Source organism: Leuresthes tenuis, unplaced genomic scaffold, assembly GCF_036924035.1.
Source record: "Leuresthes tenuis unplaced genomic scaffold, fLeuTen1.0.hap1 SCAF_8, whole genome shotgun sequence".
Lineage (NCBI taxonomy): Eukaryota > Metazoa > Chordata > Actinopteri > Atheriniformes > Atherinopsidae > Leuresthes > Leuresthes tenuis.
The window spans coordinates 18,893,628-18,917,419 of record NW_027325362.1 but is presented as its reverse complement, the minus strand read 5'-3'; the positions used below and the strand labels follow the sequence as shown (position 1 = coordinate 18,917,419).

The 23,792-nt window shown below is 38.9% G+C and overlaps 1 protein-coding gene across 4 annotated transcripts in view; it reads left to right on the top strand.

Moving 5' to 3' along the window:
* The window catches only part of macrod2 (mono-ADP ribosylhydrolase 2), a 374,142-nt gene that overhangs the window by 152,042 nt on the left and 198,308 nt on the right, over positions 1-23,792 (top strand). For all 4 annotated transcript variants that reach the window (XM_072391251.1, XM_072391250.1, XM_072391249.1 and 1 more), the window contains exon 5: positions 7,172-7,288. In XM_072391251.1, the coding sequence (XP_072247352.1) occupies positions 7,172-7,288 (117 nt within the window). The remainder of the gene's footprint in view (positions 1-7,171; positions 7,289-23,792) is intronic.

Genomic DNA, 23,792 nt, shown 5'->3' with positions numbered 1-23,792 from the left:
GGAAAATGATGGAAGTGGTTGGTCTGCATTGACATCATTTAAGAATATAGCAAATCAATAGTTCACATCTGCTTTGACCCAGGTTTGACTTTCTTGTGTAGTCCAAATTAAGCCTTTAATAGTCAGCAGTGGGATTATGTTTTGAAATTAAAAAAAAAAAAAAAAAATTTCTTTTACCTTCTGCAGTAACAGAATTGTCCTTCATCCACTGAGATGGAGAGCAAGCTTATCGATGTGAGATACTTCCTGGTGGTGGGTTACATGTTGAGTACCTTTGTACTATTGACGTACGGCTCTGTTAGACCCCTTTGTGAGATCTCTTTGATGTCAGAACCCCTTACAGGAGGGAATTAGCTGTCATGTAATTTATGTCGGTCCGGTTAATAATCTTTCAAATTGTTCATAAATGCTTTGATTCCTCCCAGGGCCTAAGGAAGCCTTAGTAAAACCTTTTTTTTGTTTGTTTTTATTCCACAAAGACTTTAACCATTTGGCATTTATGACATGAAAGTAATGATTTGAGGATTTTTGTTTATGTTGTGTAATAATTCAGAGAAACTTTAATGATCAGGGTTACTTGTAAAGCAAGAAACAATACATGTGTACCTACTCCAACAATTATAGACATAAGCACTGGTCTCTCACATCATCTGGTGTACACTCTCCTTTACCCCATCACGCAACAGTAAGGGTAACGCTTGGGTGCCAAAGGTAATCTAACCTGGGAGACGAGGCGATAATAGCCTCAGTGGCAGAGTGCTTGTTTGTAATAAGAAAGTGGATGAAGAGTCAAAGGTGAAAAATGAGTGTGATATTGAAGGAGGGAGAGGAAGCTGTAAAAGAAGGTTTGTGTTTATCTGTGATTATTAGTGAACCTCAGACTCAGAAATAAAAGGTTCTGAGACCCAGGCAGAGAGTAATAGAGGAAGCAAATGGTGGATTTCTATCAGGCAGGTAAGCGCTCTGTAAGCTTTGTTCACAATTTATGACATAGAATGCAGACGGTGACTCGAAAGACACAGTTATATATAATTGTAAAGTTATATTGTGATACCATTTTGCTCGTCACTTATACATCTGTTCAAGCCAGTAATTTTGTTACACCATTAATGCAGCTCAGTTAAAGGCAGAACATCATCTCTCCACTGGAATCCATTTTGGTGTCCAAAGTGGACTTTGCAAAAATACAGATCATTATAGCTATGACATGTACACTGTAAAAATGAGAAAACCACTCTGCTTATTAACAATTCTCAAGTTTATTAATAAAAGTAATGACGTATTTGATAGCTTTCCCGTACTCAAGACACACTGCATGAGACCACTCAAAAGTGGTGCCAACCTATCTGGCGTTAAGAAGAATAAACAACATGCCTTTCATGTAAAGAATACAGAGGGTGTATTTTAGTTGCTGGGGACAAAGGGACTCAGCTGCCTCAGACCATGACTGCCACAATGTCAACACAAAACTGTTAAAACAACATCTTTAAATGTGAGGGCCACGGCCGTCACTGTTCTTCGGAGTTCAGCACGGCTGGGGTTTGGCACCGAGTCGTCCGCAGCTGTTAGACTCCAGACTTCCAATGATGGTGTCGGATGAGCTGCGGTAACTTAACCTGGCATTCCTTTACGGCCCGGGAACTACAGCATGAAGATAGTGTTTCCCTAATACATTAAACTTCAGTTTCTCAAATCCATTTTGTGTTTTTAAATTTAGTTTCAAGATGTATGAATACCATTTAATAATGAATATACTGATGTGCAGAGTTATTTCAGTAGCTTCACATTATTCCAATGAATGGCAAAATAATTGAAAAACTAATTTCCTTTTAAATTATTGTCAAGCTAATGAATTAATATGTCTTAACATGCACTAAACTCATTCCTCACTACATGATGCAGTGTCCAGAAAGTTTGAAGACTAATTTTTCTGCGAGGTGCAACTATGCTCCTTAAATTGATAACCTAATACGTACTGCCTTACTTTAAAGTAATTTAGAGGTTCAAATTTAGCCTGTTTGCGTTAAATAATGTTTAAATTCCTACATTAAACTGTCATCATTGAAAGTTTATGTTATAATAGTTTAAGCTGTAATTATTTCTTAATGCTGTTTCAGAGAAAATGCTTTCAACCTTTGTTGAAATATTCTCAACCTGGAGCTGATTGGCAGTAATGGTAAAAGAGGGCTTCCCACTAGAAGTGATTGTTGTGTCATTCAGTCTGGTTCCCTCTTACATGCTGGGTCAGAGGAATCAAGAGTGAGTAACGTCTGTGACTATCTGCCGTGCACACTATTAGCTCAAATCCCTTGTTTACCTGGGGTATTATCGGTAAAATGGAGATTATTATCCTTTCCTGGGGACTCAGTTGCGGTGAAGAGTGATATCTTGCTTCTGTTCGTATCCAAAATTACTGTGATTAGGACACATAATCCAGTATCGCAAGGGAGTAACCACAATGGTTATTCCACGATATTCCGCCTGACATTTAGCTCAACCAGATCTCTGATTGGCACTTGATTAGCAACTAATCCATGTCATTATCTCCTTCAGTGAAATTAGTTGAATAGAAAATGGTGTAAATCACAGAGGTGGATTTGTGGCGGGGCTTTGATAAGTGTACAGCTCTGCAAGTGTTGGGAGGAGAGAGGAAATATGCTGTTGCCATGGATACGACAGCAAAATAGGTGAGAGGCAATATATGGCTCAAAAGTTTCAAGAATGTGTTTGGTTTTGTGTAAAACACCAAGTCTCTCAGTACAGTATTTATAGGACAGTATTTGTGATTTGATTCCTATTCCCCAACCTTTCTGCATGACAAGTTGCCTTGCCCACAAAGGTAGCCATATAGGTTAAAGTTTAGGTCTACCTTGTTATAGACGACAATTCCCTTTTGGTAGATTAGGGACTGATATTCATACTCCTTTCATATCCTGCCAGGTAAAATCCAGCTCACCCCCTCTTCTTCTTGCCCACCCTGTGCTGCCTCCTCTGGCTCCAGTCCTGAACCTAACCCTCTGAGGAGTGGAAAATAATTAGGAGAGAAAATTGCTGCTGACACTATTTCTGAAAAGCAGGGTATTGTAATGAGAGCAGAGCAGGTATTCATTGTGTCTGAGGGAGCGATTGAAAGCTCTTGGTTTTCAGGCTGCTTTGGAGAAGCCCGGGGAGAGTAAGCAGAGCTTTGCTGAGTCTCTCATTCATGTGGGAACTGAGCCTTGAGAGGACAAGGCAGAGGTGTCTTCAACAATGGCAGGAGCCAAGGTTACATCTGAGTAACTAATTCAAACTGATCTAGACTGAGACAGACAGACACACACATACACACACACACACACACACACTTATCGTCTTTGTCTCTCTCAATATGTCTGTCCCTCTGTCTCTTGCTCTCCCCTTTGTTCCTTTATGTGTTCAGAGGGATACTGTCCAGCCTCTGCTCAGAGTTATCTTCATTAGCTGTGTGGACTTGCTGGAGTGGCTGCTCTGGGAAGTTTTTCTGAGCAAGGCACTCAGAGAAGATGAATAAATGTTTTGTCCCACATAGGCCCAGCCTAAAGCAGTTGCAGTCTGCACGGGGAGATAGATGAGGTATTAACTGTTATATTTTTCAGCAGGGGCTGAGGAAGCCCAGTAGTAGGTTTGACAGAAGCAGATGCTGCCGTCTGAATATTAAGCCTGTTAAATGAAATGTCCTCTGTGAGGAAATCTTAATGGGAGTTGAAATATAGCACTTCTCACCTCAGCTTGTGCATCACATAGATGAACACATGTTCATCAAAGGACTTCACATGTGTATCAGTCTGAAAGCAGGGATAAGAGAGAAAGAGGCTGTCTTGATGGTGTTTCAGTGCTATGATGCAGGTGCATCATCAGCACGACGATTTAACATTTGAATGTAATTATGGCATTTAAGTACAATGAAATGGGGACCTAGGCTTAATGACTTTAAGGAGTCCTTTTAAGATGACTCAAACACGCGGGTTTACTGATGATGACAAAGCTTCATTAGACGCATGAAGCTGACTTCTATTTTGGTTAAAGCGTGCAGCTGCTATATGGGGGTTCACTTGATAAATACATTTATATATACATATTATCTGAAGTAGCAAGAACACTTATAAACATGATTGCCTTTTAAGAAAATAAATGTATTCTATGGTTTTCAACGCCACAATGTTTCATTCTGAACAACTGGGGGGTAAAAAGACGTGTCCTCCTTTCTGAAGTGAATGTAAATGGCATTTTTGGTTAATGAGAATCTGAGGCTGTAATGTTGCAGGCATACATAATGTTGAAATCTGCTGGGAATAATGCTGAGATCCAACTTAAATGAGAAAATAAATTGATGGTCAAATTGCATGTGGGTCATATCTCCACTTATGGGAACTCAGATCTGCTTTTAGTTGCCTAAGTAATGGACACAAAAAGTATTCACAATCAAGTTTGGCTTGCCTCACACAGAGTGTGCTCTGCAATTGAATTTGAGATTACAAAGTGCATTTTGAAACTTATCTCTGTCTCCGTGCTTCCTTCCCCCTCTCTTTATGTCTTTCTCAGACACACAGACAATAAACACACCTATTACCCACAATGCATCTCTTAAATTCCACCGGTAAAGAAGGTAAATTAAATCTGTAGCTCTACCATCCAAGATTCTGGCCAGCAGCCATATCAGTTCAGCATCTCTTTCTCTGTTTCCAGGCACTGTGAACACGTTTGCAGGCTTTTAGGGGCTTGCTGCCACTAGATGCACGGTGACACACTCAGTATCATCAGAAAAAGTAGCTTATGCAACATGGTGGACAGGGATAGCAGTAAAATGGAAGCTGAAGCTATTATCTACAATCTTTTTCTTCAGCTACTGAGATGAAGCACAGGACCCTTTTTGATTTTGCTGGCAGGGTTCCTAAGGTGCTTATAGGTAAGAGATCAACCATGCTCGCTGGTGATGAGTGTGTCTGTGGAGAATGGGCTCCTCGGGGAACACTGTAAACTAGAGAAGGGCAGTGTTACTTTTTCCTTACCTAGCTGGTTTTAGGTAACCATAAAAAGATGATAGTTTGCTCCTGTTCCAAGGAGGCATTGATGATATTTCCCTGCCTTCTTTCAAGTTGTAGAAACTTTTATTTTTCATTATGAAAAGAACAAGCTGATTACTTTTACATTGGTAGTGCATCATACTCACAATATATATTATCTCTTATTTTAGAATTGATGCATCTTAACACCAGCTTTGTTGAAAAAAAAGAAAAAACTCTTGCCCCTCTTGTGGATGTTCACCCTTTCAAGCACAGGTCCTCTATCACAGGACCTATCAGAGCTTGAGTTTTCAACTTAGTGTCTCAGCTGCTCCTAGAACTGCACTTCTCTGGACAGATATCTCTGATGTTATTCCAGGGATCTGTTGGAGCCATTCTCCCAGTTTGAGGGTCACGGCCCTGAGTGCTCCAATTACTACTGATACCAATGTTACCGTTACTTTCCACATCCTTTTGACTTCCTATTCTAGCCATTAGTCATTTTGAGCTCCGCATGTTCCTTGTTCTTGATGTCGCTGTTATTTGGAATTGCTGGAACTATCCTTACTGCCTTCTTCTGCAGTTTGCTTGTTTGTAGACCACCATAACAATTAGTTGGTTTGCCATCACCAGTTTATCAGTCTGGTGCTAGATTGATGTGTGTGTGTATATGTATGTGTGTGTGTGTGTGTGTGTGTGTGTGTATGAATTAAAAACTAAATTCAAAAATGCTTTTGAGCTTTCAGTTTAATCTTTTGCATTTAGCAATTCGTGTTTGAGAGATGTTGAGAAGCAATTGTGATGCAAATGAATGTTTTTGATGGTCATGGACAGTCTTGCGAGCACAGGGGATCTTATAAAAAAGCCAAATCTACAGCCAGCACTACATCTGCTCTGTGTTGTGTTAAGTAGCTTTCATTGTCACCACAGCAATCTCTCCACATATCCACATCACTGTCAGACCCGTGTTACTTTTTCAAAATGCTATCAGGATTCTTCTCTGTCAACTGCTTGTCCCTCAGTCCATTAAAGATGATTGATAGAGTTAGAAAATCTTCCGCCCAGCTGTTGTTTTTGACTCATCCCTGAGAAATTAAAAGGAGCTCAAAAAAGAACAATCCTTCATCAAAAGACATTTGGTCTTTGTTGACGACATAAAGAAATAAACATTTTTTAAGATTGTATATAACTCTATTTTTCTTAGCCCTTGCTTTCAACATGAACAGATGAAGATACTAATTGGAGTCACGTTTTGTATTAATTCCGAACATCATAGGGATATATGAACATTGTTTTAGTTCTTTGAGTTGAAGCCAGCTTTAGATTCTCGTCCCCCACATTGGTCAGTTCTCAACCAAGAAAATAGGAAGAAAAAAAGACACATCTGTTTGTCCAAGTGCTTCTGTTCCTCTTCCGGGCTCTGTTATCCTCTCATGCTTTGTGAGGATTTTTACAGGACAACTCGTGGAGGATTTTATGATGTTTCAGTGTGATTGATAACATGCTCTTGGAGGGATGTCAGGCTTTCAGAGACAGATAATTTGGATTTCTATCTCTCTGCCTTCTTGGGTAAGAAGTGCCATCAATCAAGTGTATCATGCCCTTAACCTGGTAAAATTAAAACCTTAGAGGGGGGTGGGAGCTCAGGGTCTCTATAGAACCAGGACACACGCATCAACGGGGAACACGACAGAATCAGAACACAGATCCAAACCGTAAAAGATGCACCTCCGGGAACAAGGCAGAAAATACAGTTAATGATCTTACTCTATATTGCTGTTGACAGATGAGAGGGATTACAGGAAGAACAGTCTCATTTTCACTATGTGCGGAGGCGTTATTAGATCCTAGCCTAGCTAATTTCATTCCTAAGCTTGTCAATATTTACCAGCAACAGGCACAGCACACTACAGCAGACTCAGCCTCCCTACAACGAGGAAAACCAGAGCAAGGGAGGCGATTTTTTTTAAACATAAAGACTCTGTTACCAGAATAAGCTGGCAAATCATCAACTGGTTCTTGCTTGTTTCTTTTCACATGATAAAGCACCCAAACTGCTAATTAACCCAGCTTGTTTGAGATATGTAGTTGTGCCTACTTTTGCATTTTCCTCCTCAGGTAGACCTTACCATGTTTTGTGTGTGTTTCAGTTGATGGCTGCATACACAAAGCGGCAGGTTCCTGTCTGTATGAAGAGTGTAATTCACTGAATGGCTGTGACACCGGCAAAGCCAAGATCACCTGTGGCTATGATCTCCCAGCAAAATGTGAGTATCAGCAATTAATATAATTTTTTGATTGCTCTGTGGTGTGTGCACAAGTACCTTGCAGGAATGTTTTCTAATCAGGACTGCTGCCATTGAGGGGTTCATTACCTGATGGTTAAGATTTATTGGTAAACATTATCATATTGTACTGTTTGTACATATTGTTTTTTTTCTGGTGCCATAGGGCTGCATGACTTGCAAGGATCCTCTGAAATTTAGGGTCTCCCATCAATACACCTCAACACACATGCACAAATATGCATCACCATCAAAAAATGTCAAAGATTCATTTTTTGAAAGATGAGGAGAATCTAAGCTCAAAGAATAAAAATGTAAAGTTGACAAGCCTCCCTATGGAAAAAGACCACTGAATATGAAATTCAACAATTAACAGCTAATCACAAATAGCAGCCTCACATGCAAAGATCACAATCTTGTAATGCTGCCAGGAATCTAAATAACTTTAATTTTCATTCCATAGATGTCATTACAAAAGGGAATCTGAGTATTTATGCCTAAAGCACCAAATGCATTACACTTGATAGATTTAATAGAGAAATAGGTAATTATGTAACTACTGAAAAACAGCTTCATTACAAAAAATGCATCTTATGTCGTTGTTTTAAATATTTTGTCATTGTTCAGGGCCTTTTTTTCTTACTTTTTATAGCTGGTTACTGGTTCGAGAGTCCTGCTGCTATTTCTCAAGGAGAATTTTAAATGACTCACCCCATGTCTTCATGACTAACATGTGTCCCACCCTTTCATGATGGCTCTTGAGAGATGCTGAAGGTTTTTGTAAATCGTTGAACCCCTTGTTGTTAAAGGCTTTCCTCAGATGAAATCTGGGTCCTCATTTTTAAAAAAGCCAACAAACAAAGCAAAACAAATTACATGGTCAGATCATAATGTATTTGTGGGCTTTATTTTTTTTCGTGTTGAAGTAATAGTTTTGTTTTATTAATGTGTTAATTTTTCAAATTAGGAATTAGAGTGTTTTAGAAATTAAACTAACCCACTGAAATATGTTGGGATTCTATGAGAGTAGTGCTCTCTAGCCCCTCCATGACACTGTCCATGTGATAAAGACTCTGTGATAAAGCCTGCTCTGTCATTGCACTTGTTCCGAACTCTATGATAATGCACGGGAAATCTTTACTTTTTGCATATTGACTGTGTGGTTTGGTCAATATGATCACATGAGGGAATTATGTTTTAATGTACTCAATCAGACATCTTCTTTCCACCAGCTTCCTCTGTGGGAGATCATTGCACACATCAATCTAGGCAAATGCACTGCACAGATGCACAATTTTTGTCAGGTGATGCTGTGGTTAAAAGGATTTTATCAGCGTAAAGTGACTCTCTGGAAACGCTTTAGATGACAGTAAGTTGACACATAGTCTTAATGGGCTACTTTTGTGTCATTTTCTGGAATGTTTAGTCATCTCACAAAAGAATTAGAAAAATATATGAATGAGAGCAGCTTTCTTAGAATTAATTTGTATTATTATAGATTGAAACTTTACTGATTTACAAAACTTTTTTAAAAGATGCAACTTTTGAGCAGGTCTAGTGAGCACCTGGTTTTTCCCAGAACTGTTATAACTGCATGAACAGCTTGAGCAAATAATACTTGGTGTGCCAGCATGCTCTGTGTACTTAAGATGGAATTTGACTTGTCAGGACAAATATGTGTACGTGGTCAACACTATATAAAAGGACTGATCTTAGCATCAGTGGGTTGTCCAGACTCTTGATAACCCCTGTGGTTGAAAGAGGCTGCACCTTATCCGGCCGAATAGTGAGACTTGGTCTCTGACTCTGTTTGATGATCATTGCTGACTGTTGCTGGTTGTTCATTCTAGTTTGATTTATTGTTCTCTCGTAGATTCCTTAAATCTTAGAAGACTTATTGTTGTCTTTACTTCTTCACCGTAGAGCAAACAGTTTTTGCCTCCACACTGGTCACCAATGACCCAGGGCCACTGTGAACAGTACAAAACAGTTGGATTCTTTGGTGAGGGTGAAGATGTTTTGATCATCATTTATAGATCAAATAAAAACATTTTCAAAAAGAAATGAAGAGCTGATATTTGTGGTATGATGAATATGACTGGTACTTGTTATATTGTTAGACAGGAATCTCATCTGAGTGCAGACATTAAAGGAGCTATTAGTTGCTTAATTTGATAGATTTTTCATCCCTGATTTCTTCAGATAACAGACCACATAACTCTTATTGTCATGCGATAAATAATAAGAAATGGTGCTGCACATTTCCTTTTTAAAAAAAATAAAAAATCTTGTCCACTTTGTCTTGGGCGCAATGTCCTGAATTAATGACCGTCCATACTGGTCCATGCTGGGTTTTTGTTTTTTTTTAAATCTCAATTTAATTTTTTTTTTTCTATCATTCTCACAGATACTTTATTCTAAACTTTAGTGAGAAGGTTCTTTTCTTGCAAACTCGAATTAGAAAACATAAAGAAATGTCACTTGGTGTAATTCGGTCGAGACAAATGTCCCAGCAGTCCTAACCTAACCCTGAAGGATTTCTGCGAGACAGCCAAAAGAAGACATTGAGGCTCACATGAAATTAGGTTGTGTTAATACGTTATGTCGTAAAGATGTCAAACAAATGGAGCAGATAAACTGTGAGTCAGTCCTGTGGGCAGCCAGTTCAAGTGTGTTCAGCTCCAAAGCAGGGTGCACCGTGACAATTTAATAACTTCCAGTGTCACCTGGGAGCAATCATACTGCCTTTAGGTACTGCTGTCGTTATTATCCCAGAACAAAACATCTTTCTATGCAGATAATTTCTTATCGGTTGCAGTTTTGTTCCAGGAACAGTTTGTATTTGAATGAGCTTTTCAGTATAAAACATATTCGATCTGGGCTGGTATCATCTTCCAACTGTCATCATCAGCTTTATCACACTTTTCTTTGAAAACGTCAGCCACTTGAATTATCTTTATAAATGCACTCGTCCTTGAGGTCTACCCACTGTTTGTATTCTTTTAAACACTCATTTTTGTTTCTGACATGTTTGTTCCACCTACATACTTACTATGAAGCTGACATGAAGGAAAACAACTATTCATTGCATGGAAATCTCCGATAATAGTCTGTCCACCCCCTCACTACTGAACAAAGTAAATATACAAGACGACAGCTTCCACATTTCTAAACTTGCCTTAATTCTTCCATGTGACATGCAGACATCATAAGATGAGACTAGAACCCTGCTGGGAATTACTGTGAGTTTGCAGTATGTATTAGTTTAATTGAGAGTTAATAACTTGTTAATTTCATTCTGTTGTCTGTATACATAATTTGCATTTCATTTTAATTGTTGTATGATAAAATTGGTAAGTATAGCGAGAAGATTGATTATCATTTGAGTTTAAGTGAGAAAAAATATGTAAAGAAATATGTAAAAGTTGTGCTGTTATTTACATAAGCCATAGATTCCATCTCTTAAGCACCAGCAGTGATCGGTGTGTAGAAACAGTGGTCTGATTTTCCGCCCTTTTATTCATCTGTTCAGAAATCCATAGTTACAAACAATACAGCGATCACACTAATGACATTTTTGTCTTGAGTAGAATTACAATGAATTGTGGTTACAACAAGGACTTGTGGTTACAACAAGGAATATTCTTTTTTCTTTCAGGTATTCTTTGTGTAACTTTATAAATATATGTTGTGCTGCAAACAACTTAAAGGATGCACTTAATTTTTCCTTCATTAAATTAAATTCGTATGAATCAGCAGGTCGATACACACTTTCATTTTGGCTGAAAGCTAAATGCATTCTGCTGACTTGTTTATTTTTTACTATTCCAAGAGTGAGAGGAACAACGATGGATGGACTGTTTGCTATTTACTTAGTATTTTCAGTGCAGACATTCTCCTCAGAGAAGACATTGTGCTGCTGTCTTGGAGGAGATTGTGCCCCTCTCTGGGAAAACCCTCACTGGAATCTGTTCCGCTGCATATACCTGAGAGAGAAAAAAGGAAAACTAAAACTATAATAATTCAGAACAAACTGAAAACCAGTTTCCTTTTAATTAATGTTTAGGCTTACCCTTGTACTGCTTTATTCATCATCTTTTGACTTTTCAACAATATGTGGAAAGGAGCCATCATGCTATGAACTGAGACATTTCTCCTGGTGTTATCTGGAGATATCGCCCACTATGTAATGTATATCATTTAACAAGGATTATACTTGTCATTTTTGTAAGAAATGAAGAAATTACAATTCAACCTAATACTCACTATAACTGGAAAAGCAATAAAATGCCTCCTTGTGTTCTGGAAAACTATTCACTCTACTTACTTTGCACAGGGAGGAAAGCAAGTGGTCTGAAATCAGAGTTGTCATTGTTTGGAAATTTGATGTTCTAAGGCAGTGAAAAATGACCCGGCCAACACACCTCATCTTTTTTTGTTTTTTTTCCTCCTTCAAGACAAGAAAATTACTCTCCATTACATCTCACTAAGCAGTTTAGGCTGTGAATCCCAGCGGTAAATGAGCCTTTCCTCTAAGAAGACTCCGCACATGTGGGGCTTATTATTATGGAGCTGGCATAGTATTATTAATCAATGACAGTAATTATCCACCTACCATAGCAAAAAGACTCGGAAATAGTAAAAATAGAAAAAAAAACTTGATATACCAACCTGGAGAAGAAATTGTCAATTTATCCTCTTGTTTGAGAAGTTACTCATTTCGTCATAGATTACCGGTTAAATGAAAATACAATGACTGTGTGACAAGTTGAATCAGTTAATTATGGCTGTGTATGTACAGTATGTGCACAGTTGCTCCATTATTAACATTCACATTTAAGTTTATTGTCACTTTTCCGGCAGACTGCAGCTTATTTCAGCTGCTCTTTAGAACTTTTACTGAGGCTTTGCGGTAGTTTTGCTTCTGGTAGATGATAGCCACAGTAGCAGCTTTGTCATTTACATCTGATGAATAGATAAATGAGCTGATTGAATGGCTGAGATGTAGATATTGTCCAATACAATGCCTTTGCTTGCTCAAGTGCTTTGTTGTAGAGCTCAAAATATATTTCACATGGTATTATTATTCATTTTTCTTTACTTGTGTTATAGGCTTTGTTTTTTTTTCTAGTTTTGTTTGTTCTCGTTAGAAAACGTGGATACAAAACATGTTCATATAATGAGAGAAAGGAAAGACTTATCTGAACTCTTTGAAGGAATACATCACATAGTTTTAATACAAAGATACAGTTTTTTGGATACTATAGTTGAAACTTTGACCCAAACACAGCTTTGATCTTATGCTCTGTGTTTTTCTGTTTTTTTTGGAGGGTATTTTTTTTTACCTTTGCATGAACTATCCCGATTAACTAGCTTCCCAACTGTAAAGAGACACTAGATTAGATATGATCAAGACTAAGCTGGAGCGTGCATGTTATCCACCAGGACTGTTTTAAACCAGTGATCCACCACTACTTCATGGTTTTAAAGAAATCTTCCAGAAAATGTGTTTTTTGCTGAGGGGTAGGATGTTCCCTGGCCAGCAACTCAGTTGGGAAAATGCTTGAATTTCTTCGCTACACCTCATAGATTCTGAACCTGAAGCGGTGAGTGAAACTGTTTCAAATATCTGTTTTGTGTTGGCATTAGATGTACAAACACATTTTAGCTCATCATGGGCACAGTGATTTAAAAACTGCAGCTGAAGGGGGCTAACTGTACTTTATGATAATAAGTAAATAATAATTTGTTCATGGAACAACTGAAAACATCCATTTGTTGGTTCTATAGCTGCTCAGAAACACTGAGTTACTCTAAAATACAAGCAGAGGTTGCACATTGCTCACTTTTATATTGTGGATCCAAATCTGTCTCGAACATGTACGGCTGGATTTTAGGAGTTGGCATGTTTTTCTCCTTTGTTTTGTAGCTTCCTGAGCGGAATTATCAAAAGTAGAGAGAGCGCTCACAAGTCACCGACATCCTTGTCAACAAAGCTAATGTAGATGTGCCAAAGATTAAGAATAAAATGACTGAAAATAATCATACGATGTCCACTTTAAAGGTAAATAGTTTGGTTTCTCTCCAGGATAGCATTAAGTTTCAAACGTCTTATGCAAAGTTCCCTGGAAGTTCCCTGACTTATATTATGATTTGATTTGACATAAATGAATTTAAACCAAACTGAAAATGATAAATAATCTGTTCACTCCATCTGTTCTATTATGACTTATACATAGACTAAGGGGCTGTTATCTAAATGTGTGACACATCTGATTGTGAAGTTTGGTGACTGAACTACCCAATAGAAATGACTGAATCCCATCATTATTATGCTGGTCCACAGGTCCACACTAATAACGTTTAGCAAAGACCTTGTGGGTTAATCTGCACTTGCACATTTCAGACCTTGCTGTCAGAGTAGACCCAGAAGTTATTTAGAGTTCATACTAGAGGTCTGCGTGAGAAAGTTAATGCTCCAAAGAGACTCTTTGATAGAGGTTGGGCGCTTTCACTCCCCAGTTTCGTCTACAATTTTACCTAGTTTTATTCTCCTCCCTTGGGCTACTTTAGAGTGACAGTTCAAAATGTTTGTACTGTTTATTGTTTGCTTCTCTCCCTCAACCCTTTATTCTTTCAGCTCCAAGTAAATGCTTTTAATAATGAATCTTACTTTGATACCAAACAGTGGGGGGAGTATTTTGTTTCATCTTGCTGCTGTCATAACAGTGGCCTTTCTCCATTATATTCTTGTGTCCTGAGTGTCAACACTACTCATATGGGGAAGAATTGGCCATACTTTCTCATGAATGGAACAGATATGTGCTGTATGAATGTGGTTTCCCTCTGATTTCTTATCTGTTATTTTGTGAACTCTCCAGAGAAATTGTTGTCATTGGCTTTCATAAGGAGCTGCTGTTCACTCTAACTTGTCAGTTGTAAGGTTTTAGATTTCAGCCTTTGGTGTGTTGCCTTTCCCCATTCCAATCTGATAGTGTGCAGCCACAAACTAATCAATTGAGCATGTAGAGGCTGGTAGACCTTTGGGTTACTCTCTTATCTAAAACAGGATGCTAACCTCACAGTTTTTAGCTAACTGAGCTAGCATTCAGTCCCTACAGTGACTTCTTTACAGTCTTCCGACCAACACTACAGCGAAGCACAACTTGTCCATTTATTTATTTCTTCCTGTGTAATGGAAGTATATATACTGATCTAATAATTAAGTACTTAACATCAGAAGTCTTTTCATGTGAGTTTACACAGCAGTAGCTGGCAGCAGGGCAGCTTCAATGGTCGGTCCAACAGGCCCACAGGCCAGCTAGTTTGTCATTTCTGTATGTCCTTCAGCTTGATTTGCTGACACAGTCATTTGCTAAGGAATACATTACGGATTTTGGTCTAGTAATCGCAAGTTATGACTTTAGGAATAAGTGACATCAGGCTTTATGTCATCAGATTTACCAGGTTCTTTTCCATAATTTTATTGAGCATCAACCTGTTTGATATTTCTTTTTACTCTTGGATTAAATTAGCAAAACAATGAACACTGCACCAGTTTTTCTTTCTTTTTCTTATTTTAAATACAAACATTTTTATTCACACACCTTTATATATGAATTGTCTCATTAAATGATATCTTGTTTGTCTGACAAAGATACAAAACTCAACACGTATAAAATATATGACCGCTAGATGCATGAATAAAACATCCTGAGGTCCAGTGCTGTTGTTGTAGCAAATGTGTTTAAAAATGTCAAAGTTTTGTTTAAGCATCAGATTTGGGCAAGCTTCATTGTATTTTGTAGGGTAATAGTTATGCAAAATACCTTTGGGAGATAGTCCCCATTTCAGTTCAGCTCCTTCTTTATCAGCTGCTCCTTTTCAGTAAGAAGTAGGAGTCTCTGGTGTTTACTGTAACTGCACCTGTGCTAATAATACTAATCATCTGCTTGTGATAAATCTTTCTCCCTGATAGGGTGTGAGGAATCTTTCCCATGACCTAGTTAATCTGGGAGACCACGCCGTCTGTTCTGTCTCTTTCCACTCAACAAACACATATAAATCACAGCAAAGTACCCACTATTAGTAAGTGACACACAGCTCATTCTGATTAAATTACGCCCAAGAACATTATCAGTCTGACAAGCTTGTTTATCAAAGTAGTGTATGCCCCATCGCATACAGCGTGACTGACATTTTCAGATGGCCATGGGACAGCCCACAATTTGTTAATTTGGGTACAACTTAAGCTCCACAGAAAAAAAGGATCTCTCTTCTTTTTGGTGGCAGTTATTGTCATATATCTCTCAGTCCACAAAGGGATTCTGATATTTCAAAGCTAAAATGGGGAGGAATAGAAAAACATTAAATGAGATATCTACACACAAACAGTTAGTAGGTAATTTCTGTGTGGTTAGCCTAACCCTTTGTTCAGATGTCTGAACAGTGTGCACTTTACCTCTCAAGAACTGATGAAATATACACAGCATAAGTGTTAAAAAAAGATTATTTTTATTTTTTGGTCAAAACTTATGTGAAATAAATTCTTGTTGTTAAATAAATGAATGGGGCTTAGATGAATCCCACCATGGCCACCATGGTCATAACCGTACACACAGTGCTAAGTCAATGTCTCTATTGCTCTCCTTTAAGCACTCATCATAAATGTCACTTCATCTCTTCATGCCCACTCCATTCATCAGTCTTCAACAGATTTTGTCAGACAGTCTGGATTCTTGAAGGGTTTTTGTCTTATACTTCAGTCATTCATAAGTTATAATATAAAGGTTTTCATAAAAGATAACTCTCAAATCAAGATTTGCACAAAATATAATGTCAGAGCTTGCTGTAAGGAAGAAATTTTAATGAGAGACCAGCAGCTTTTTTTCCCTTCCTTTTTTATTTATCTCTTCTTCCCACTATTTAGTTTCTCGTTGACCGCAGTTGCAAGGAACAGACCAAACCTAATATCTCTACTCATGTCTAAAAGCCTAAGTATTTTTCTATGTCCCTCTCTTTTCAGATATTTGTGCTTCCTTTGTTGGCTGGCCTGTCAGTCTTCCAGGCCTCTTGAGGACTGGAGTAATTTGGTAATTTTCCCTAAATGGTGATACTGTAATTATGTGGCATCAGCTGCCTAGCTGTCAGTGAGACGGCCAACGGTCATTCATCACCAGGAAACTCGATGGGGGTTGGGGAGTTTGGGGTGGGGTGGGGGGGTGGATCACAACTGATGGTGAAAATGCTTGCAGAAAGAAAGCATGGTGGTCTTTCCCCCAAAATGGCTGAAAATAGGAGGTGAGAGGCCTTTGGAGTAATGGGGTGCTGGAGCATTTACAGCCTGTGTGGTTTATTGGTTGTTTCACGGAGACAGGGGGACATCAAGGCGTGCCTGAGCTGCAGAATTGACAGTGACGCATCAGGGGGACTTGTGATGTGGGACCACTGGAAGGTCAGGTTTGAAGTTGAATGTGGCAGCAGCTCTAATGCAGTCCTGCCTTCCCATCTCACACAGCTCCCCTCTATACATAAGTAAGCCTGGTTTAATGAAAGCCGTTGTTATAAAGGGTTTGTCCCCCAGTGCTGGCACATTTACACACTGAAAGGCCTGACTACTCAAGTGTTGGGGCTCCAAAAGTATGTATTTTCTTCCTTCTGGTTGTTTTTAAATTTCATGTTGAATATATTTTCATATTATAGCAGCAGTACTAATTCTAGTTAGTGAAATTAGAAAAAAATGTTTTAAAAGTTAATCGTTTTTCTAATCTAAAAGAAATTTATGTACCAAATTAAAGTAATTTTCAAATGTGAACAGATAATATTATCTGTAGAGTATACAGACAGTTCAATCTTGGAATGTCAAAACTGCTGGAGTGGAGAAAGTGCATTGTGGAAATTTATGTATTTTGTTAACAGCACAAGCATACCGGATCAGTCTCTTTAATAACTATTTGTGTTGATGTTTTTACCACATGTATTTCCATATATCAACATTATCATAAAGTGAGCAGAAAGCAACAGAAACAAACAAAAAATTAGTAGAAAGCAGCAGCTGTTATTAGAAGATAGACTTGGTCAAAGTACATGCTCATTAAGACAAAGTGATGCATACGCACATCGTGTCACTTGACGACCTTTGAGATGTATTATCAGGAAGCTGGGAGAAAAGTCTTTGCAAGAAGCAGCGAATGCTGCAGATATTTGTGTTCTTACATGTCACCTCTCTGGAACATCTACGGAAAATATCAGCGCTACATTTTAGGGCTACAGAGCATGTCTGAAAATGGCTTCGGTAAAGAAATACTGGTAGCCAATAGCTGATGTTGATATCAACACAGTTTATAACGTTGGAATCAATATTGTTACAAAGAACAGTGTACTCACAAACTTTGGATGCAGTTATGTTGGTCAGTGCCTGAAAACAGGACTCAAGGTGAAAGGTTCTCTCCTTACACTGACCCCCCCCACCCGTATTTAGATGTTTCTGTTCATATTTAAGTATATTGTCTATTTTAAAAAGCTGCAATTTCTAAAATTGGGCGTCATGCTTTCTTGTACTGTTACTTAGACCAAAACCCAACACTAACACTTATTCCTCAGGAACAACAGTTCACAGTTTATGCGTAACACATGCATGTTTCTGCTGGTGACAATGTTGTTGTCTTGAAAAGAAAAAGTGAAGTTTTAATCTGATGGCTTTGTTTACCTCTCATCCCAGGCTAAGGATAAAAACTAATTAAGAACAGGGAGTAGCAGACTCCTGTAGTGCCATTTTCACAGCTAATTATGCATGAATACAGCCTGCCTAAATAGTTGCTCCCGAGTCTTTGATGTTCTTTTTACTAAATTGCTATGGTTACTTCCGCTCATTAGGCTTTTAAGATTGTAAACGCTGACAGGTTTTGTCTTTTTTTTTTTCTCCTTAAACATCCCTGAAACTGTTTGCTGAGGATACTGGGGGATTGGAGACATTGGCTGGGCTATGCAGTTGTGTGTTTTGTATGCATATCCCTGGATGGGCTGCCATTCCTGAGTTTAATGCTACAGATTTAGAACTGTGCTGCGGTCCTTAAAAACCATTAACCTTCCCATAAAAACACACATGGCTCCCTATAAAGCCTAATGGGGAGCGGGGCCAATCTGCAGGGTCCTATGTGTTCCTTTAGGAGCACTACTTCAAAGAAATGCGGAAATGAGACTCTATAAAAAGGAAAATAAATGTTTTTCTTTTTGGTAACATTGTGGTATTGATGGAGTGTCGACTGTGGTCTAACTCTTGTCTCAATCGATATGTTCCAAGGCAATTGAAGTATGGATACCTTTGCACCTGTGTATAGATTTTACACAGAGAGGTTGTTTGATTTCATATTCATGGGAATTCAACTCTCCACCCTTAAATTACAAAACAGCACAGGGAAAAATAGTTCAAATATGATGGCAGTAAGACTGAATCTTGTTGATGTATATCAGTACTTTCACAAATTAGATTAAAATTGCTAAATAAAGGCTTTGTAATCACAGTTAACAACAGACCAGGGACAACTTTAAACACAGGCAAAATTGCTTCTGGGCTTGCAGCAATTAAACATGTTAGTGGCTACATTAAAGATTTATTTTGGAACAACTGTACTCTGACTATAGACTGCTGTAAACCAGAACATGTTTGCTCAGAAGTCTTTATGACATATGTAGGCCTGAGGTGCTTGTGTTCTTGCCGTCACACTGCTTTGTTTCCCGAGTTGTTTTGAAGGCATTGCAAGGTGAGAAATGGCTTTGTGGCATGTAGTTTTATGATGATCACCTTGAGTCGTTGCTCTGGCCAGGAGACCAGTGAGTGTAATGGATCTGTTGGGAGCTCTGAGTATGGATTTATGAAAGTGCAGGGCTGGAGGAAAGGATCCGTCACCACAGACCAGAGACACCAATTAATAATATCAGAGTGGCTATCCAAGGTGACAGTGTTTTAACAAAACAATACACACCGTTTCTGGCAGTTGTTACTTACCTTAAGGAAACTTTAAGTCCAAACGTAACATGTTGATTTTTTTTAATTGTAAAAAAACTGCTGCTACTAGAGCATTGAGTAAGAAGTAATCTATGTTTGCACTATATCTTCCAGATAATGGCACATGCAGCCATACACGCATATTTCAGCATGTGACAAAGAACGTGACTGTGCACCAAAGGGGACCAGGACATGTTGGTAAAGGTCCCCTCCATGCGCATGGTGTTTAGTTTGGCAGGGCAAGCAGGGGAGCGTCCGGATCAAGTTTCCTCCTCCTGCTGTCTAATTATTGACCCATCTGGTATTGTCTTTTCAATTGTTTCAATTATGATGGCACTGGTGTTGCTCAGCACCCTGGCGTCAAGGCATGCATAATTCATGTGTAACACCCTGGACTCCACTCAGAGCTGTGGGTTTGAGCTGAATGTCAATACTGCCTCATGCCCCCAGTAGAGCAAAGGGTTGTCTGTATTGACAGCAAGCCAGATAAGAAGAGCAAAACCAAGTGCTGCCAAAGACAGTGCAGTGATACTATCATAGAGCACGTAAGTGACAAGATTTTTTTTCGTGCGTGTGTGTGTGTGTGTGTGTTTGAGAGAGAGAGAGATCGAGAAGTAAGCTGTCTTCACAGCTTGTGTTTGCTGTCACCCAATATGTGGCCTCATTATTGTCACCCCCAGACCTTTGAATCAATAGTGTTCAATTACTCATGAACCACAGACGCAGCATTGTTTACTAGGAAATCAGAGCCAGCCAAGGGTTAACTCTCTCATCAGGGCTTTGACCAAGGTAGAGTACAGTGGCAGAGAAAGGCTAAAAGTTAATCAAGAGGAAAACGGTTCAGGGGGTGTTACTGTTCATTAAGAGATGTGAAGATGAAAAGAGAAAGGGGTCATATTTTTTGGCACCTTGCTGTAATCGAGGTGCTTTAGGGGGGGTCAGTGCATGACTTCTGTAAAATGTGTCATTACTAGATGCCAATAGCAATTGTTTACCAACAGACGGAAGCTCAGCAGATGATCAAAAGGGTCTCATATTGTTCGCAGTAGCAAACTTATCCACCACGGTCTTTTGACAAGACACTTTATGACACATGAGATGTAGGAAAAATTCATGTTTATTCATTCTGCATGAGCGCTCAAGAGTGCCAACACCATCTGTGCTGCTTTTAAAACATTATTTAACAGCTTAGAGATTTAAGGATGTTATTTTTTCCCAGTTGATTCACAGATTTCTTTGCATATCAATTTTTCATTTCCATCATTATGGTCATGAAAGTCTCACTGATTCAGTGCTTGTATTCATGCAGTGACCCCTCACAACAACGTGCCTTCAATTGCAGAGGTGTCTCATGCACACTGGCCTACTGGCCTTCAGCTCTGTTTCTAGTCCCACTACAGTAACCCTGGATGTGCTCAGAATAAGCTGTCAGAGCTATAACAAGACAGAGATTTCATTCTGAAAATGCATGTCTGATGACCTCAGCCTGCAAAAGCTAAATGATGCCTCTGCCTATGGGGGGAAACTCCTTTCGGGGAGTATTAACCTCCTGCACCTTATTCAAGGGCATTTGTGATTTTCCTGCTGCGCTGACATCAACAGACATCAGCACCAGCAACACTTAAAATGACTCTTACACATTTAAATATTTTCATCTTATACTAAACATCAAATATATTTATTGTAAAAACAAAAAAAAACCTGGTCCTTGTGTTTAATCACTTCTGTGCTTTTTGCCTGACTATAGTGGGGGTGCAGTTTACCCGTTTGCCTTGTTTGAGCCCTTCCTCTGGCATGTCACAATCCTTTTTTACCCTTAACTGAATTTCTCTGCCTGAGCCGAAACTTAATTTATGGTTTCTCATTAGATAAACGTAGAACCTATAAAAAAAACTCTGTCATGTTTGTTAGTATTTGTACTAGTAAATGGTGTCCACGTCGGACTCCAGTTGAATGACAAAAAGCTACATGGTGAAAGGATTTCTGTGCTGCTTTGCTGAGTTCCTTGTGTGCTTCAAATGATGGAGGCTGAAAACACAAGTTACGTGATTTAACTCTTTTTCAGTACAAGTAAATGGGGAGCTTGGGAATGTGGAACAGCAATGTTGTACGATCAATTCATTTTATAGAAGAAGCACTACTATGGAGAAGATGGTGTGTAAAACTACTGAACCGTTTGAGCCTATACACTTACTGGCAGGGCTATGAAAATGAGAAAACATTATATGGCTACACAGACCGAATATAGGTTTTTGCATCAGCTTTATGAGCAAGCCTGGTACAATTACAGCATATTATAGTTTACATTTTATTTCACAAACATAATGGATTTGAGCAAAGTATTATGCTGCAGCTGTAAATATGGCAATCCAAGCAGAAGGGTCTTAGTTGTTTCAGTCAGCATTGCTTTGACATGTACACCATAGTGAGCATGGCTACAACATAGGCTATAAAGACTTGCTATGAAAACACAAATTATACTTAACTTCTAAACTCTAAATTTACTGAGACTGCATACAAAGAGGAAGGGCTCACTGAGTTCAACATTGGACTGGTGTGCTCTGTACTTTATTGTCTGGCAAAAAAAAATCTCATTAATCTCATCACATTCAGCAGTTCCATCAAAAAAGTCAACTTTGATCTGTGTTCATCCTAGCTTTTTGGTTTAAAAAAAAAAAAAGCCTGAAAATATACAGGATAGAAAATGCAATAATGCATTTATCTTCTTTTTGCTGTGGGGAAATATAGCGCGATCTTTAGTGTTTGTTTTTCTTGACGTATGGAAGTTTTTTATGTGACATTACAACTTCCTTCAGTGTATACTTTGTCTCAAATGGGTTTGCCATGATTTGAGGCAACATGTTGTATGAATGTTAAAGAAAGGCTTACTTTTGTATTGCCTTGTTTCTGAAAAAACTAATTCTTTGATATTTGGTCTTCCCCAGTCAGGTTTGTTTTTTACACACACCATCTCATTGACACTGCATGGACTGTGCTCAAATTAGTAAAATGACAGCAAAACATCCTGTCTGTGATGGAAGCTTTTGACTTGATCCTGCAGTGTAGGCTCTAATAAGCTTTATTACAGCAAGACTCACCGTAGAAAAGCAGGAATGGATAAAATATGGAAACAAGACAACCATTTCTCGAACTACTGTGCTAACTCTAGTAGAAGCATTATTTTTCTTTTGATGTAGGACACAAAGCCAGACTGTTGTCACCCTCTCCTGGCATAGCGACACACGCACAGCTGCACACCCCACCCCTCTGCTTATCCACCTCCTGCTCTGGGGCCATCGATTGGGAGCTGTCAGGCTCCCAGAGGGTGTCGTATGGGATTCTTTCCTAGCACAGCATTGCCCTTCCTAGGTAGATTTGCAAAGCAGTTGGGGGGCAAGAAGAATTGAAGTAGCAGTGAGTTGTTGAGGTGAGAAGCAGAGGTGGAGGGCTGTGTGGCAAGCAGCTGTTTTCCTATGGATCACTTCATTAATATCCCAGGGCAGAAATTTGAGGGGCCGCTGCAGACTAATTAGCCTTGTCTGACCTGGCTTCTCAAAGAGGCTGTGCCTTTCCAGTTCCTGCAGAAGCAATCCAAAGCTATGTCACCCCCCCACTGCCTTCCAAACACCCAATCACCATCACTATCGATGGATGGTGGAGCAGTAAAGTCATTTACATGAGCATTGCTGTATTACAACTTGTTGAAAGTTAAAAACTTTTTGGTGCCTCACATTTTCGTAAATAGCCATCAAATACTCTTTATGTTGTTTAACAGTCCTGCATCATTGGTTACCTGTTTTCGTCTATCACTGTGACTGCGTTTGCGTAATGAGCAGTTTCTGTGACTCCAAGGGGGCAGCAGGGACAGTGTAGCACAATGGAAGCAGTGTGTGTGCTCGGTGCCAAGAGACAAGAAGCCATCCCTCATTAGTATCATCTGTTTCCCCAGATGGCAGGGTCAGGGTAAGAGGGAAGCTTGATGAAAGGACTCGTCCCGCAGGGTGACACTCACTCTGCTGCACAACGCTCACAATGATTCTCAAAGTTTCCCAGCTCACACAGGTGATACTAGGGCTTTAGAGGGATTGAAAGTTTGGGTGAAATAGAGCTTTATGTTTTCAGTCCCGCGGTACACCCATTCTGCAACCTGATTAGTTTAACAGGGAGATATACAGTATAAAAAAAGAAGAAAAAAGTTATCTCAACAACCTGACATTTCAACGAGTTATTTGTAAAGCAAAAAATATTTTTAATAAGAGGATGTAATTATTTTGAAACCGGTTATTCTCAAACGTAACTTTATTTCTTACCTAAAATATTTCTGTGCAGCTTTGCTAATGGTTTTTCAGTTACTCATTAAAGTAAAGTCCAGGTCCAACAAAAAGCCATGGAGCCTTGTGTCATGGCTTGGCTCTGTGAAAGAAGGCGTAAGCTATCTCTGCCGTGGCCTGTGAGGCAATGGTTTCTGCAAGAAAGGAT